Source organism: Megascapheus bottae, chromosome 21 (genome assembly GCF_031878675.1).
Source record: "Megascapheus bottae isolate mThoBot1 chromosome 21, mThoBot2.hap1, whole genome shotgun sequence".
NCBI classification, from domain to species: Eukaryota; Metazoa; Chordata; class Mammalia; order Rodentia; family Geomyidae; genus Megascapheus; species Megascapheus bottae.
The window spans coordinates 36,273,239-36,289,432 of record NC_143529.1 but is presented as its reverse complement, the minus strand read 5'-3'; the positions used below and the strand labels follow the sequence as shown (position 1 = coordinate 36,289,432).

The following is a 16,194-nucleotide window of genomic DNA, read 5'->3' as shown; positions in this document are numbered from 1 at the left end:
TGGTGGAGTAGCTGCATTAGCCAGCTTTCTGCCTACTGTAATAAGTAACTGAAATAAATACTCAGGAGGAAAAAGTTTACTTTATACAGTTTAGGGCTTTGTCCACAGTTCTGCTTCTAGGCCCAAGGCCCATGGTGAGGAGCACATGGCAAAGAGACCCATTCACCTCATAGTCTGGTGCAAAACTGAGAGCCTGGTACCCTACAGTCTCCTTTGAAGCCACACCTCCAGTGACCCAGCTGCTGCCACAGGTCTCCCCTTCAGGTCTTTAACACATGGGCCTCTGGGGAAGCCTCCAATTCACAGGTCCTAGAATTCACATGTGCCGGGGGAAGGGCCATGGTGTCGTAACTCTGTTCCCACAGCCCAAGTTGACACATGGCTCCCAGGTCTGGCCTCTCCTTGGTCTGGCCTCTCCTTAGTCCAGCCAGTTCCTCTGCAGCCTCTGCATATGGACTGAAGACATGTTCCCTCAAGCAGACTTTCTAGAAGCCCCACTCCTTGCCACCACCCATAACTGAGGCTGACCTCCGGGAGCACCTCATGTGCTCTCACATGGCACTCCCAGGACAGCCAAGGCTTCGTGGGCACTCACAAGCATAGCTCGAATTCCTGCTGGGGCCAGAGGAGAACCCAGCCTGGTTCTCCCGAGTGCGCTGCCCAGCACACTTTCCATTCTATTAGTGAAGACCGATGGACGACTGACTCATGTTTCAAGAGCAATAAAATCTCGAGCAAGAAAACGCTCAGTAAAGCGCCAAAATCCACCCCGCGGTGCTCAGGACAGGGAGACAGTGGGTACGTACAGATCCCTTCTGCACGTTTCGTTTTATTTACAAGTCTGACAGGGCACAGAAAATCACACACACAGATACACACACACAGATACACACACACACACACACAGAGAGAGAGAACAGTTTAAAATCTCCAAACAAAATTTACTGCAACTTTTGTAGAATTTAATTTGTGCTACAAGACATGTTGCATAGGAAACTATGTTAAGCCCTGAGGAAAAAGATCCATGGTTTAAGGTGCAATTGGTTCTGTTTCTTCTTTGGGGGAAAAGATGAGAAGTGATGTCTGGGCAAAATAAGGATGAAGAGAGGAGAAACAGAATTGATGGTGATTTCATGTGGTCATCGGGACATTGTGTGATTCAGTTTCTGCGGCATAAGAGACCCAGTGTTTGGTTTTCAGTCTGCTGGCCACAGTGTTGGAATCATAGATATATATAACATGTCAGCTCAATAAGGGATTGCACATTGACTCAACTAAGCAACTTCGTGTCAAGAAAGCAGTTTAGGAGCATGAGATGCAGGGTCTCACACGGCCTAGCACTTGTCAGAGAAACAGCCTGTGTCCTGGGCTTTACTGCACTGGCCTTGCTGCACACCAGCCAGCTGTCCCCTTCTGAGCTGCCGCAGCCACCAGCAATCATGGACAACAATGCAGCCTGCTCTGAGCTGCAGCCTTAATGGCTGCCAACACGACCCTCTGCCCTGACTTCACACCGACAATGATTTCATTTGCAGAAAATGTCCAACTTGATCTTTTGATCATACCATAAACTAGCTTCCCCTCTGCCGTGTGTTCCCAAGGTGACCTGGGAGCACCGGGAGGGAGGGAGGGAGGGTGAAATCTGAGATGAAATGGAACGTGGAGTTTGGTGAATAGCAGCTGGCACTTCTGCATGCCAGCAGGGGTGTGGCTGAGGGCCCTCTGGGGCAGGCAGGCATGAGAAGCGAGGGCAGGGGGTATCCCATCCCAAGGGAAGCACCCGCAGAATGGCCTGGAGCTGCAGGGACGATGGCCTCATGTAGTCACACCACTCTTCTGAATGACAAATTGTACACAAGAGGTGGCCAGGCCAGAAAGAATATCCAGTTCAGCTGCTTTCTAACCTATGGGCAGAAACACCCGGTGCCAACCTGCTACGTGGGACCTAACTGTACATTCAAGGGCTCATGTGTTCTGTGGATGGTCACAACATGAACCAAACAGAGGGAGGGAGGGAGGAAACGTGAGCAGAGGAGGGGCCTACGAGGGTCTCAGGACCCGTGACTGCACCAGCGCTGCCCGCTGGCTCCCCCTTCCTGAAGACAGACAGCACGAACGGGCAGACAGAACCGCGCTTTCTGTGTGGAGTGTTGAAATGTGAAGTATGGCTGGGAATGAGAAATGCCCCGTGGCCTTTAAATACCTATATACATCTGTAACATAATTTAAAAACATCTCTGAGCAACAGAAAAACCTCAAAAAGTATCTGCTCCCATGAAGTTTATAATCCAATACAAAATTAGATACCATTTTTTCTCATAGTCCCCTTCTCAGTCTTTTTTCTTAAAAAAAAAAAAAAGAATTGAAATTGAAATTTACATGTCAACAAATAGAAAACGATTTGATTGGCAACGAGCCCCTGGATGGCGGAGCGGCACCTGTGCTCTGGCCTTTGGCTTCCCGAGGCTCGAGCTGCCAGCCTCGCCCCTGCCCGGGGGAAGGGGTGGAGCGGGGATGGACGGGGCGGCGGGGATGGACGGGTGGAAGCTCCTGAGGCCGTTCAGATCACGAAGTCATCGTGGTCCGTGCGGCTGAAGGCGGCCGCGCGCAGGATATCCAGAGAGTTCACCAGAATGAGGGTCCCCGTGAGGTGCTTCCAGCGCTTGGTGATGGGGTTCTTCATCTTGTCCAGGCCCACGTGCAGCTCCTGGATGACGTCCCGGTAGCTGTCCCCAATCTGATGGCTCCAGGTGAGCAAGAAATCATAGGCAGGCTTCCACATGGCCTGGCAAACAAAAACAGAGGGGGAAGCGTAGAGGTTGGGGGCTTGGCTCTCGCTCTCCACTCGCTGTCACCCCATTCTTTAGGGGAGCGGTGCCCGGGGAACAGCGGGCTGGGCGGCACCTGGAGAACAGAGGTGCTGCAAGGATGTTTGGGGGAGCACACAGGCTTTCTCTTCCTTCACCTGCCTCTGGGCCACCCATCCGTGATCCACCCGGGCCCATCTCCAGGGACTGGACAGTGATTACCACCACAAAAGCGGAGTCACTAAGATTCTACTACAGCCACTTCTGGCCAGAGCGTGGTACCCACCATGCTGGGGTACACCAGTGCCCGAGGACAGCCCTGAGCGAACCCAGGGCTCTGCCGAGGCTCAGTCCCACTGCCGGGCATTTAAGAGCAGAACAGGCAAGAGACAGCAGCAGGTCTACATGCCTAGCTTGCAGGGGGGGCCTTGCCCTCTCCCCACCAGGGGTGGCTCCCACCCAGCCACATGCCCGTGGCCAGAACATGTCCATTTCCTCACCCAGGCCTGCCAGAGGGCTGTGAAGCACAAGGTCTACAACAGCAGAGAAACAAAGCAACCGAGTAGCTGGGCTCTGGAGACCTGGCTGGTCCCGCTCACCTCGCTGTCCACCACCCCGTTCCTGTCCCGGTGGGGAGACTCGTACGCATCCATCTGTTGCTTGGAGACCTTCGCCAGCTTCTCGGCCAGCTCCCTCCAGCGCTGGGCCACCTCAACGGCTGTGGTCAGGAGCACAAAGTCCTGGATGAGTCTGACCACTAGGCCTTGACAGTCCATTTTCAGTAAAGCCTAGGGAGGAAAGAGCACACGCTGAGTCAGGGATGGGCCCGGCTCTGGCTTCAAGGGCGATGGACGCCGTTGCCTTGCAGGAGTTCCGGGGCCGGTGAGTGGACTGCCCACAGAGCGATGACACGCACTGCCACGTGCATGGGCTGGACATTCCCCGCTTTGCGTTCCAGCGGGTGACCTTACTTGGAAACAGGCCCTGTGTAGACACAGGAGGTTGGGTGAGGCCGCCCCAAGTTTGGGGATCACCCGTGACTGCTGCGCCTGGAGAGGAGATCCACTCTATGAAGCTGTGCTGAGCACGTTTCTGCAGGCCAGGTGGAGGGAAAGGGAGACTGGCTTTCCGGGCTGCTGGCCCCAGCCTCCCCTCATGTGCTAGGCTTGAGCCGGAGGTGACAGAGATGGAAGGCGAAGCTCCTTCGTGTGCAGGCCACAGGCCTTCCCATTCTGTGCTACCACACCACTCAACATCAGGACTTGAGCCAGTCAATCCTGGTCCGGACGGCTGACACTTAGTTTCAGCTACTTACGTGTTTCAGAAGTGGTTGATGGAAATTTGAGTTTCAGTATATTCAAAAGAAATGGCTTTTAAAAATGCAATGTTTAGGTGGGGGAGGGAAATGGGGACCGAGACATGAGAAAGGGTCTCAATGTTTGTGAAGTAATGCACCTTCTATCTGCTGAATATAATGTAACCCTTCTATTAATTACAATAAAAATATGCAAAAAAATGCAGTGTTTACTAGATTTGAGTTTCAGAGGTAAAAGGGGCCTTCTCTGTGTTTATGAGCACAGGGAGACGCTGGAAGGATTCTCCTCTCTCTACGAGGTCTGCTGTCCAGAACATCGGTTTATCCAGCCACGAGGATGGCCACAGAGCTCAGTACCAACCACCACACCACACCAACACAGTTAGCTGTGTGCACACTCAACTGCCTGGCCCTGAGCCTCTGGAGCCCGCTTCATTCCCTAGGCAACAAAACATGTCACTGTCACCTGCTTGTGACTGAGGTGATCCTGGCAGGCGTGATTAAAGGCACTCGCCCAGGGCCTTTGTGCACAGGACAAAGATCCAGCAGGCTGCTTTCTGGCTCCTGACTGGCTACAGCTGGAAGGAAGCAGAGGGTTCCATTTCCACAGACTACCCATGAATGAAGAGGGAAGGAAGGTATCTTTCATTCACTCCCCGCAGCTCCATTTACGCAACTCGAGAGGACTCAACAACGCAAGCCTCGTTTTTTAAAAGCTGCCCACACCACCACCACCACCAAGGGGTAATTTATGTGGTTTTTAAAGGGCAAATGTTGAGTGTGTGCCAAGTCTGAACAAGAGAAAACTATACAGCAGGAGACTTCAGCTCTGGGCACTGCCCCATGGTTCCTTTAGTTTTTATGCACACAGGGGTATTAGCAAATACCTCAGGCTGATTTCAGTGGGGATTTTGTTACTGAGCTATGAGCTATGAAACTGTCCCTTTCATCCAAAGGACAGTGTGTAAATGCTGTGGTCTGTGGCCCACTCTCAATTGTGTAAACATAGCCTCAAAGCAGCCACAGATGAGACATGTAGACAAAAGGACAGAACTGGGTCCCTTAAAGATGCCATTTAAGAAGGTACTCAGGCTCAACACTGCCCTGTCTAAACAGATCTCAGGAGCTCCCACCCAGCTTCCACCTCTGCCCCGTCTCCTTTCAAGACTTTCAAGTACCAGGAGACGAACAAAGGAGAAGCTGCTGCATGCTCAGCTCTTGCACTCGAGGTGAGCGCTCTTTTCCAGCTTCGGAGGAAACAGTCAATACGATCGATCTCGTTTGTGGTCTGTGAAAGCACCTAATTCACAATCAGTGGGGAAAGCCAGACCAAGGGTCTCCCATGAAACACTACGCCTGCCTGTGTTCTGGAACTTCCTTTACAGGCGGGCCAGGAAGTAAGCCCGATGGGTAAAGGAAAGGCCACCCTGTGGTGCCTGTGGAAGGCCCCTGCTGCTCTTTTCACAGCCTGCCTCACCCCACTAAAACCACGGCCCCCCACGAAGACCCCCAGGGCCTCAGGCTGCCAGATCACACTTCCAAGGGTCCTTTCTAGCGCAGTCTCCTCCCCACTGGGAAATTTCAGGTCTGTCTACCCCATGTTCTGGCATATGTTCACACCCTGCTCCAGGGAGCTGGCTATAAGGTGGTTTTTTGTGCACACACACAGGTGCGCAGGAATAGCTGTGTGTGTGTGTGTGTGTGTGTGTGTACACATACACACGCACATGTGCAGAGGCAAATTTCAGGGATCACCTGCATGGTCTCACAGATACCCCAACACCCTGGCTCTTTCACTCCAGTTACCTTCACTCATCCAGATGGGAAGGTGGGGAGGTGAGGAGGAGGAGAGGGGCAGGTGGCTGAGGTCTGTGAGCTGCATTCTGCCACAGAGGAACAGGATGAGCCAGGAGGAGTACAACAAGGTCACTAAGGTGTCCACAAGACCCAGACGGGTCCCCACCAGGGCTGCATCTACTCCTGTCCTCTCCCAAGTACCTAGCACAGCTTCTCAGCAGGTGAGGTTTGCAGGAGCAGGCTCTAGTGGCTAAGCTGGACCACCCGAGCCATGGCGTCCTCACCCAGCAGATGCCCCGCCTCTGTGGGAAGCACCGGGTAAGACCAGAGGAGAACTCGCTCAGAAGACCAGGAGTTGGGCAAGAGGTTCTCACCACTTCTTCACCAGACTTGCACCCACAGACACAGAGCTGTGCCCACGCCCTGGGGCCTACCCTGAGGCCATGGGGGAGCCCAGAGACCCAGAGGGAAGAGGTCAGCTCGAGCCTCAGGACCTCCACGAAGGTCCGGGCCCCAGGAGCTGCCTGGCCCTGATCCCGTGTGCCAGGAGGCTTCGAGGATCCCAGGCCTGGTGCCCAGGCCTGCGTGGCACTCACCATCACGAGCTCTTTCTGGAAGGACTTCCGGTCTCTGTTGTCAGGGTTGTTACAATCCTCCTTCAGCTTTTCCAGGACAGATGCCACCCGCTCGGGCTCGCTGTCCAGATCTGCCCGGCAGAAGAAGGTGAGCGGCAGGCTGCCGTAGCCCAGGGCGTCGGCAAAGGCGCGCCAGCTACTGATGTTCTCCATGAGCAGGGTGCGCACCGAGGCGTAGATGTAGGTGAGGAACTTGCAGGGCCGCAGGATCTGCTCGAGCAGCGTGGACGTGCTCAGCTCGGGCCCCGACGGCAGGCTGGGCCTGGCCCTGCCCACCACCAGCACATTCTTGGCATGCACCAGGCCCACCTTGCCCTGGTAGTAGCCGATGTACCACTCCTTGGTCCACAGCTGCCCCTTCAGCCGGATGCGCTCCTCGCTGAGCAGCGCCACCACGTCGCCCTTCTTGTACTCCAGCAGGTAGTGGTTCTTGTTCTGCCGCACCACCGTCTTGAGCAGCTTGCCCAGCTTGAGGCCGGACACGGGCCGGTCCTGGAAGGTCGGGTACTTGGTGGTGGCGGCAAACGGGGACAGGATGATCTTCCCGACCTCATTCTTCTTGAGAAACCTCCTCTGCCCAGACGGCTTGATGGCGCTTTTGGGCGGGGGCTGCGGCGTCTGGACGCAGAACTGTGTGAGGATGGCCTCCCGGTCGTCCTTCACCTGCACCCTCAGGGTGAAGTCGGAGAGCTCGCCGGGGTTCTGGGACGTGATGGGGAAGGTCAGGCGGCTCACCTTGCCCAGCTTCATCTGGAAGCCCCTCACCACCTTGGCCTGCTCGCTGGCCCCGACCTCGTAGTTGGTCATGTTGGAGAACATGCAGACCCTGAGGTCCTGGGGCCTGGACAAGATGAACTGGTGCTTGCCCCACAGCTGCAGGGCCACCGGGGCGGGCCCAGGGACCTGCCGGGTGACCTCGCTGACCAAGAGGGTCTTGGGGGCACAGTCGTGCCCGAAGATGGTCACCACTGTCTTGAAGGACGGGTGGATGTGCTTGGGCCCATAGAGCCCCACGGTGACCCTCTTGTGGATGAAGTCCCACACGGAGGCCGGGTAGAGGATGCTGGGGCCGTGGGCGACCACAGCCAGGTACATGCAGGGCTCTAGGTTGTCCAGGTGCACCTGGATGGCGTCCCCGTAGCTGTAGGCCAGGGGGATGGACACGTACGGCCCATCCTTGGTGTTGCTCCTCAGGCACTGTAGCCCCACCGTGCTCTTGCTGAGAACGTCGCTCCTGACCTCGGCCGAGACCTTCATCTCCAGGACGACCGCGGTGTGCACTTCCAGGGTGCTCAGCTTCACCTCCACCACCGGGCTGACGCTGCTCGAGCGGTCGCTGTTGAGCTCGAGCGGGGGGTCCAGCAGGGCCCTCAAGGAGATCTGCTGCGTTTCCCCGGGGGCCACGTGGCCCTGGGGCACCTGGATGCTGATGTTGGTGTCAGGAAGCTGTACGGTGCCCCCTGAGCTGTCCAGCTTGCACACGATGTTTGTCTCCACTGCTTGGGTCTGGCCCCATCCGGGGCTTTGGCCGAGCAGGTCCAAGTCATGGCATGACCGGGCGAGCTTCCGGTGGTTCAACCAGGCAGTTCGAAAGTCCTCCCGGCTCTGGAACTGCTCAGGAGCGGGTGACTTCAAGCCCGTAAAGAAACCCGATGCTGTGGGAGCATCCGACTTGGCTTGCAGAACAGAGAGCTCGGACAGGCTGTAGGAACGCTTGCTTCTGAAGAACGGGTTGTCCCGACTCACTGGCCGCTCCACCTGGAATCCATTGGTGGCTGGGAGCTCATCGAAGATATTGCCAGTACTGTTGGTGGTGGCTGAGCTGGACTCTGTGAATGACGACGTGCTGGGATCGAACAGGAGCAAATCCACAGTATGTTTAGGGTTGGAGTCATCTGAGCTGGGCGGCATGTTCCCATTGAGAAATGGGTTCGTTTGGACCCCGTTCCAGAAAGGGTTATTACTACCGGCCTTACCCAGTCCTTTCTGGTCATCTGTCCATGACCCAAGAAGATCCAGCTCCTTGGCAACTTCGTCTGGGCTGTCTGGCAGGTTGTCTATCATTCCACTGTCACTCAGCGTTGAGTTCCGGTAGTTTAAGGGCTGCACGTAGGAGGAAGGGATGTAGCCCATTTCCGTGGTGTTGTGCGCGTACCACCACTCCCCCCCGGACGTATCCAAGACGTAGAGATGGTCGCCCTTGGAGAACTTGAGGGTGGTGAAGTTGGTTGGGCAGTAGTCCTTGATCGCAACCACTTCCTTTGCATTCCCAAAAGGCGTGGGGTTGTCGACCAGCAAGGCACTGGGAGAAGGCACTGTGTAAAACAGAAAGAGACAGTGAGTGCGGCTCACAAGTGCCACGGGGACTTCGAAGGAGGAAGAGGGGAAGATGAAGAAGAAGTGGGGGGAAAAAAGCAGCAGAGCACTGAGCTGTGGAAACCACGATGAACTAACTGCTTTATGAACTTGACCTGGCTTCTGTGGTCCCCTTGTCACAGGGCAGAAAGACTAGAGTCCCCAGACCACGGAAGAAAGGCGTATCGGCACAACAGGAAGAGTCCCACGTCCTTTAGTTCTGAACATCTTGTTTCAACCAAATTTTTCATGATCAAATTCTAGTATTGCTAGTATTCGTGGTATCAAGTTCAGAATTGCTAGTGTGTGGAGAGAGGCTGGAAGCCGGATTCTTAGGTTACAGCATGCTCACCCTGCTGGGGCTGGCAGAGTCCTGAGCCTCCTGGCCAATTCTGGGCTCTCTTTCAGCATGGAACAGAGGAACGCACACAGGGCAGGTCCCTGATGCTCACACTCAGTTGTTAAGTTTCTCTGTCCAAACCATTCTCTTTAGGTGAGCAGTGATTTGTGAGGGTCGTCTCTTAACCTCTTTGACATGGTCACTCACAGTGATGGTGAAACCATCCGCACATCTCCATAGCCAGAGGTTTGTGTCCGCTCATGGGTCACCCCGGAACAACTATTGAAGCAGTCTGAAAATTCCAACACTTTAAAAATAGGTCAGGCTCATTTACACTTCTTGCTATTATATCACGCATGTTACCAATATAACCCAAGAAGAAGTCATCTGAGCAAGGAAAGTGTTTTGAGAAAGAATAGATGTGTTAAATATTCTAGCTCTGGCCCAGGTGAGGCCCGTTCTGTGGATGGAGTGAGAGCTCCTGTGGAAACAGCCTCTGCCTCCATCCTGTGGAAAGCCCTCTGCTGCCACTTCAGCCTTGCTCACATCTGCAGGAAAGCAAGCTAACTTCATTGTTCAAATGGATTTTGCAAGCCAGTGGATGGACTTGCTGGCTGAACTACATCTACATCCAGTCCACTACGTGATACAGTTCCCAATCAGGCAATTCTATCCAGCTGACCATCCCAAAACCTGACTAACCAGTTCCTCCCCCTTTTTTTGCCAGTCCTGGGGCTTGAACTCAGGGCCTGAGCGATGTCCTTGGGCTTTCTCAAGGCTAGCACTCTGCCACTTGAGCCACAGCACCATGTCTGGCTTTTTCTATGTATGTGGTACTGAGGAATCGAACCCAGGTGTTCATGCATCCTGAGGCAAGCACTCTACCACTAGGCCAAACTCTTGGCCCCAGTTTACCTTTTATTGGATTATGGAATGTTAGAATCAAAGTGGCACGGGTGATTCCCATAATTCTAATTACTCTGGAGGCAGAGCCCTGGAGGACTGAAGTTAGGAGACTGAGCTGAAAAGTCCATAAGACTACATTTCCAAATTCAAACAGCAAAAAGTCAGGCTGGTGGTGCAGCTCAAACCCCAGAACTGGGGGAAAATCATACAATCGACTTCTTTGGCAGTGTCTTAGGAAGTGTTTCTATTCACTGCCACTCATCAGGCTATGAAGGGAACGCCGTGGCTGGGGGGGGGGGGGGGGGGGATCCTGGGTCTTGATGCCCCTCTAAAGAACCAGGCAGAGCCCTGTCTGCGTCCTTGGCTCCTACATCTGCGATCACTAGACCTGAGCTTGAATCCAGGCCCTTCGAGCCACATAAAAATGTCAGTCCAGTTTTCTTCCTGAGGGAGGAAAGCATCTTTCCCCAGCAGACTGAGGTGGGGGTAAGGTACAATGATGAGGACACACAAATGTCACCAGAAGACAAACAGGTCTGTCCCTGCTAATTGCATTTGCTGCTCAAAACCTACTGCAGGAGCAAAGGGGACCATCCCCTCTGCCACTGGAATTCCACACGGAACCATGCTGCTCTCTTAGTGTGCAGGAGGGGGAAGCTCAAGGCTGGGCCTTTCCGTTATAAAATCTCAAGAGACAAGTTTGGGTTATTGAAGGGATTGGAGCGCAACTAAACACAGTGGTGGCATGGGAAGGTTCCAGCTTTCTCTCTGATGCTTTCTCTTTCAGGCCACTGAAAGGAATGGAAAATGGGGAGATTAAGAGTAAAAAAGCACAGACAAGATGTGACCCAGGGATCTTCAGCTGAAGGCAGCGGGGGGAGGAGGGCTGTGCCTCTGTCAGCCGAGGTTCAGTGAGCGTGGAAGGAAACGTACTTGGAAAGTAAGGGTTGGAGCTAGGGGAAACTGGGGTACTCGGCTCAGCCTCTTCCTGGCACAAAAGCCAGGTGTGAGGCACGGCTGCACTGGAAGAAGGGCCTTGATTTCTTTATCCAACTGTTATCCAGATAGACAAAGTTAGAACTAGCAAAATCCAAGAAACTGAGATTTAAGTCTGTAAGGACCCATTAGAATTCCTCCACGGTTACATCTTGTTTTGTTCCCCAGAATAATTAATTTCCTTTCTGGAACATTTTAAAATTAAAAAAAAAAAACACCAGAGCAATTAAGCATGCTTTGTGTATCGTCTAAAATGTATCAATGCCAATTATAATTTAGTTTTATACGACAGAAGAATAAGGAGGTTTTACATAAAATTCCATGCACTTGTCTCTAAATGGAAGTGGTGACACATCTCACACAGGATTGGGTTCATCAGCGAGGAAATGGCTCTCCCTTCCTCATCTTGCGCCCGTCTCCCCATCTCCCGGTCCCCCCCCTCAGGCCCCCAGCCCATCTCCCCATCTCCCGGTCCCCCGCTCAGGTCCCGCAGGAGGAGGTTGGAGATGCAGGTTGTGTCTGGGTCTACTAAGCTCATCACCAGCTGCTATAACACAATGGAGTCTGGGCTTGAATTCAAGGCTCAGGCACTGCCCCTGAGCTTCTTTTTACTCAAGGCTAGCACTCTGCCACTTCAGGCTTTTTCTGAGTAGTTTATTGGAGGTGAGAAGTCTCACAGCCTGGCCTGCCTGGGCTGGCTTTGAACCACAATCCTCAGATCTCAGTCTCCTAAGTAGTTAGGCTGGTATGAGCCATGGGCATCCTGGGTGATAGGAAGTTCACGTGCTGGTACTGTGATCACTGCTGTTGTGGCTGCCCATGTCACCAGGTCAGCACAGGAGATGACATGGCCTCGTGAGAACAGGGGCCACCCAAGCGCCTGAAAGATCCATTTCTCACCAACCCAGTTTAATGAGGGTACTGGAGAGAGCCATGGCTGGCAGTGCGAGCCACATGTGGCTGGATGTTTTGATGAGACAGCTCTGGAATACAGCCACATCTATTCACACACCCACGTGTGTGGCTGCTTTCAAGCTATATGGACAATGTTGACCAGCAGTGACAGACCTGAAACCAGGAAAAGGCTTCCCTGGTGGTTCCCAGCCTTTCCTCCCTCTCCTACATCTTCTCCCCTGCCTCCAAATGTCTCTACCTTACCTAACTTACAGGATAAAGGGGCTCATTACCAAGGGGCCACTCGGCTCATCCTCTCCACATCCCCCAAATCAAGCCATGTGGCTCTTGTTCCAGGAAGGACAAGGTTTAGAAGGCTGAAATTCAAGGAATCAACTTGATACGTCAGCCGGTGACGCAGAGAAGCCCGTGGGGCGGGGAGCCCGTGCTGTCCCATCCCCTCAGCCGGCGCCGGCCAGGAGCTCACCTTTGACATCATTAAAGCTCGTTTCTGAAAAGCCCTCGCTCAGGTCAATCAGCGTCCCCTCAGACCTGCACCGAGGGAGGATGTTGGAGTTGGCTGCTCGGATCCGCTGGGCTGCCATCCTGAAGCTCCAGGCAAGGAGGCGCTAGTGCTGCATGTCTCTTCCTCCCAATTCTAGCAGCGGCTGAGGCTCCAGGCTCAAGCAACCGCGTAGCACAGCGGTGTCCCCTTGGCAGTGTGCTTACATCTGAGAGGAGAGGAGAAAAATGAAAGGGCGTTTTAGGAGGAGTTGGGAATTCTTTCTTCTGAGCCATGGCAATGAAGAGCTATTTCATTTCTCCCGACCTGAGGGGAGAGGGAAACGCCCCACTTTGTGATGTCTGCGTGGCTCATCAGGTTCACAGCTGCTTTTCTGGGGAGCACAATGGGGCCTGTGGAAGGTGTCCCAGAACCAGGTCAGCCCACACCATCAAGAGGACAGCAAAGACTGTGCAGCCCATTCTGGCTATTGGCTTGGGAGGGAGAAATAGTCTGGTCTGGTTGGAAGTGGCTAGTCTCGTGTGTGGAGCGGTTGTGGGTGACTTGGCACCCCACAACATAGGTCAACACCCTACAAGGCAACTCGCTCTGGAGGCCTGGCTGCCAAGGCTTGCAGGGAGGGGCTCCCTGCACTCTCTTCCTAAACTCCAACTGGCCAACCAGCAAACCATGAACCACAAGGGCCACAAGGCTTCTGACAGAACATATGAAGCCGGTGGTTGGTACTAGGCACTCAGGACTTAAGTATTTGGGGGTCAGAAGTTCTGGATACAAATGAAATCACTGGTTGGAGCAGACTCTGGGGCCACACAATCAGAACACAGGAACAGCCAAGAACTAATTTAAATATGTGAATTCAGTACACTGTCAGCAGACAATAGGGCTGGCCATATCTGCATCCTAACTCCCCAGGGGAATGCGTTGCATGAATGCCCAGCCAAGAGAAATGATTTTATGGAAGGTTCAAAAAGTCCAAATGAAAGCACTGAAGAGGTGCTAGTGCCAAGCTTCAAGGCCCTCTGAGGCCCTGGAAAGCCACCTGCAGCACCCTACCCTCCTCATTCTCACGCACAGGGCATGGGTGCTGGACCACAGAGGACCGGAGCTTGGGGGGTGTCATGGCTCACACTACCCAGGGACAGATCCTGGGGAGGCTGGCCAGCTGAGAAAGACGGAGGGATGGGGGGTGGGTGGGGCAGTGCTTTTCCTGCAGACTCTCAGTGGCTACTGGTGGCAGGAGAGAAAAGGCTGTCAGGAAGGCCTGAGAAGGCCTTGATGGTCTGGCCAGGGCCAGCTTCATGGCCACCTCTCCCTTGGAGTCTTTACGGAAGGCTGGTGGCCTCGAGACACTGGGTGACTTTATTCCCTAGGTAGACAGTGGTAGCAGCCAGCTAGGCCAAGACGCCACTGTTTTCCTAGTATCACTGAGAAGGATGTGAAGGTCAGCAGAAAGCACTGGAGGTCAGCATGAAGGTCAACATGGCAGTGTAAGTAGATTCTCTCTCATGACCATGACAGGCCTTCAGGTAGGCAGATGGGCTGGAGCAACACGATCTTCCCAGCAGCGTTTTCAGGAGAGGAGATGGGACTTGGCCCATCCCAGCCCATGCCAGTGGTGAGTAAAGTGAGGTGTGAGCCATTTCAGTGACCTGCAGGTCAAAGCAACTTCCATAGCCGAGGGACAGAACAGTCACCAACGGTGGTTTCTCCAGTGAGTACAGAGAGGCCAAGCGCTATGCCAGCCCGCCTGTGCCCAGGGTCCATGTCCAGGGATCACTGGGCTCACACAGGGGGATGGGGACCTTTGTCCCAGGTCAGTGTCCGGGAAGTCCCCAGAGCCTTATCTCCCGGCACACTGCCTTCACGGCGAGTGTTCACAGGGACACCACCGCCCACCCTGGACTTGGTCCCAGGCAGCCCCTCTCTGGACCTGGCTGGATGTCTCCCTCCTGTTGAGACCCTCCCAGACCGGATGGAGTCAGGCTGAGAGCAGAAGTGAGGCCTTGGATGTCCATGCATCCTGGAGACTGAGGCACAGGCAGTGAATGCCCTGCGGGGCAGCCCAGAATTCTCCCTGCGTCTGTCCACACAACAGTGGAATCCTCCCCTCGGGCGCTGCCTGCTGCTCACCAGCCCTGGCTCAACCCCCGTTGGCCACCTGGATGCCTATTACCCTGGCCGCGCCCTCCTCCTGCCTCCCTCCCACTCACCACAAATGGATGCTGGCTCTCAGGGCCCCTCACCTTGAAGGAATGGCTCATCACAGCAGCTGGATGAGAGCCCTGCACGCAGGCTAGGGGAGACCTGCCCTGATCCCTTCTTCCCCCAACTCAGAGATCCCAACACTGTGCTCTCCCAATTCTTCCCATCAGGTACAGCGGCCCCCCGCCCCACCTTGTTCTCAACTCCTGCCAGATCCTGCCACTCCAGTGCTCAAAATCCTTCCCAAGCTGCTCTGCCAAGTCAGGCTGGGCGCCGGTACCGCACCTGTAATCCTAGCTATTCAGAGGCTGAGGTCTGAGAATTTCGCTTTGAAGCCAGACCTGGTAGAGAATTCCATGAGGTTCCTCCCCCCTACCCCAGTCCTGGGCTTGAGCTCAGGGCCTGAGCACTGTCCTTGGACTTTCTCAGGGCTAGAGCTCTACCACTTGAGCCTCAACACCACTTCCGGCTTTTTTCTATGTATGTAGTACCGAGGAATCGAACTTGGGTCTCTGTGCATGCTAGGCAAGCACTCTACCACTAGGCCAAACTCCCGGCCCTCCGTGAGATTCTTACCTCCAATTAAACACCAAAACAGCCAGAAGCAGAACTGTGGCTCAGGTGGTAGAATGTGGTGGTAGAATGTTAGCCTAAGTCTTTTTGCTCAGGACCAAGGCCAGAATCTGAGTTCCAGCCCCGGGACCTGCACCCCTCTCCCCCCCTGTACCCCTCTCAGCCCCAGTGGACACTGTTTCACCTGCACCTCCAGGTCTGTTGCCTGATTTTCTCTGCCACACATCCATCCTCAGAGTCTGGAACAGGGCCTGGCCCCTGCATTGTTGGGACTGTCACTCAGGGCTCTGGGAACAGCCTCGGCTGGCTGCCAGGAACCCCGGGCCTCTCCCTTCTCCTAGCTTCTAGTGCTGGCCCTTCCAGTCTCCACAGGTTCTAGGGGACTCCCGCCCCATTCTCTGGGCCATGGCCCGGACCAGGTCCTTGATGCTCCTATGAGCTTCATGCGTTCACAGAGGCCCGCTGTTCTCTTCTGCCTACTTAGGGACATGCTAGAAAGGGTCCAACTAAAAGCATGGAAGAAATTCGGGACGTGCACTAGAAACGCGGGGAAGATACAGGCCAGAAAGCCCCTAAAGAGACAAAACTCCAGTGTCTGGGCTGGTCTCTGAAGCATGGCACAGCAGGGAGTTCAGGGGTGCTGGCCCCGGAGACCACCAGTATCTCGGTGGACACTGCTTCCTACTTCCTGTCTCCTGGCCCCTGCTCTATGCGCCACCCCTGTGGCCTCAGAAGCAGCTGTTCCCTTCCGTGAGGACAGGGCCTGGGTCCCATGGGGCCCTGGCAGGCACTATTCCCAAGTCCGTGCCCATCTGGAGAGCAATTCCATAAAAGGACTGATTGCAGCGCAG

General features: G+C 54.5%; 1 protein-coding gene across 2 annotated transcripts in view; it reads right to left on the bottom strand.

Moving 5' to 3' along the window:
• Positions 1 to 1,634: 1,634 nt before the first annotated feature.
• Sh3bp4 (SH3 domain binding protein 4) overlaps positions 1,635 to 16,194 on the bottom strand; it is a 55,131-nt gene continuing 40,571 nt past the window's right edge. For both annotated transcript variants that reach the window (XM_090355092.1, XM_090355093.1), the window contains exons 2-5: positions 12,533 to 12,776; positions 6,516 to 8,869; positions 3,407 to 3,595; positions 1,635 to 2,785 (exon numbers count right to left, since the gene is read on the bottom strand). In XM_090355092.1, coding sequence (XP_090211218.1) covers positions 2,561 to 2,785; positions 3,407 to 3,595; positions 6,516 to 8,869; positions 12,533 to 12,650 — 2,886 coding nt within the window. In that variant the 5' untranslated portion in view covers positions 12,651 to 12,776 and the 3' untranslated portion in view covers positions 1,635 to 2,560. The remainder of the gene's footprint in view (positions 2,786 to 3,406; positions 3,596 to 6,515; positions 8,870 to 12,532; positions 12,777 to 16,194) is intronic.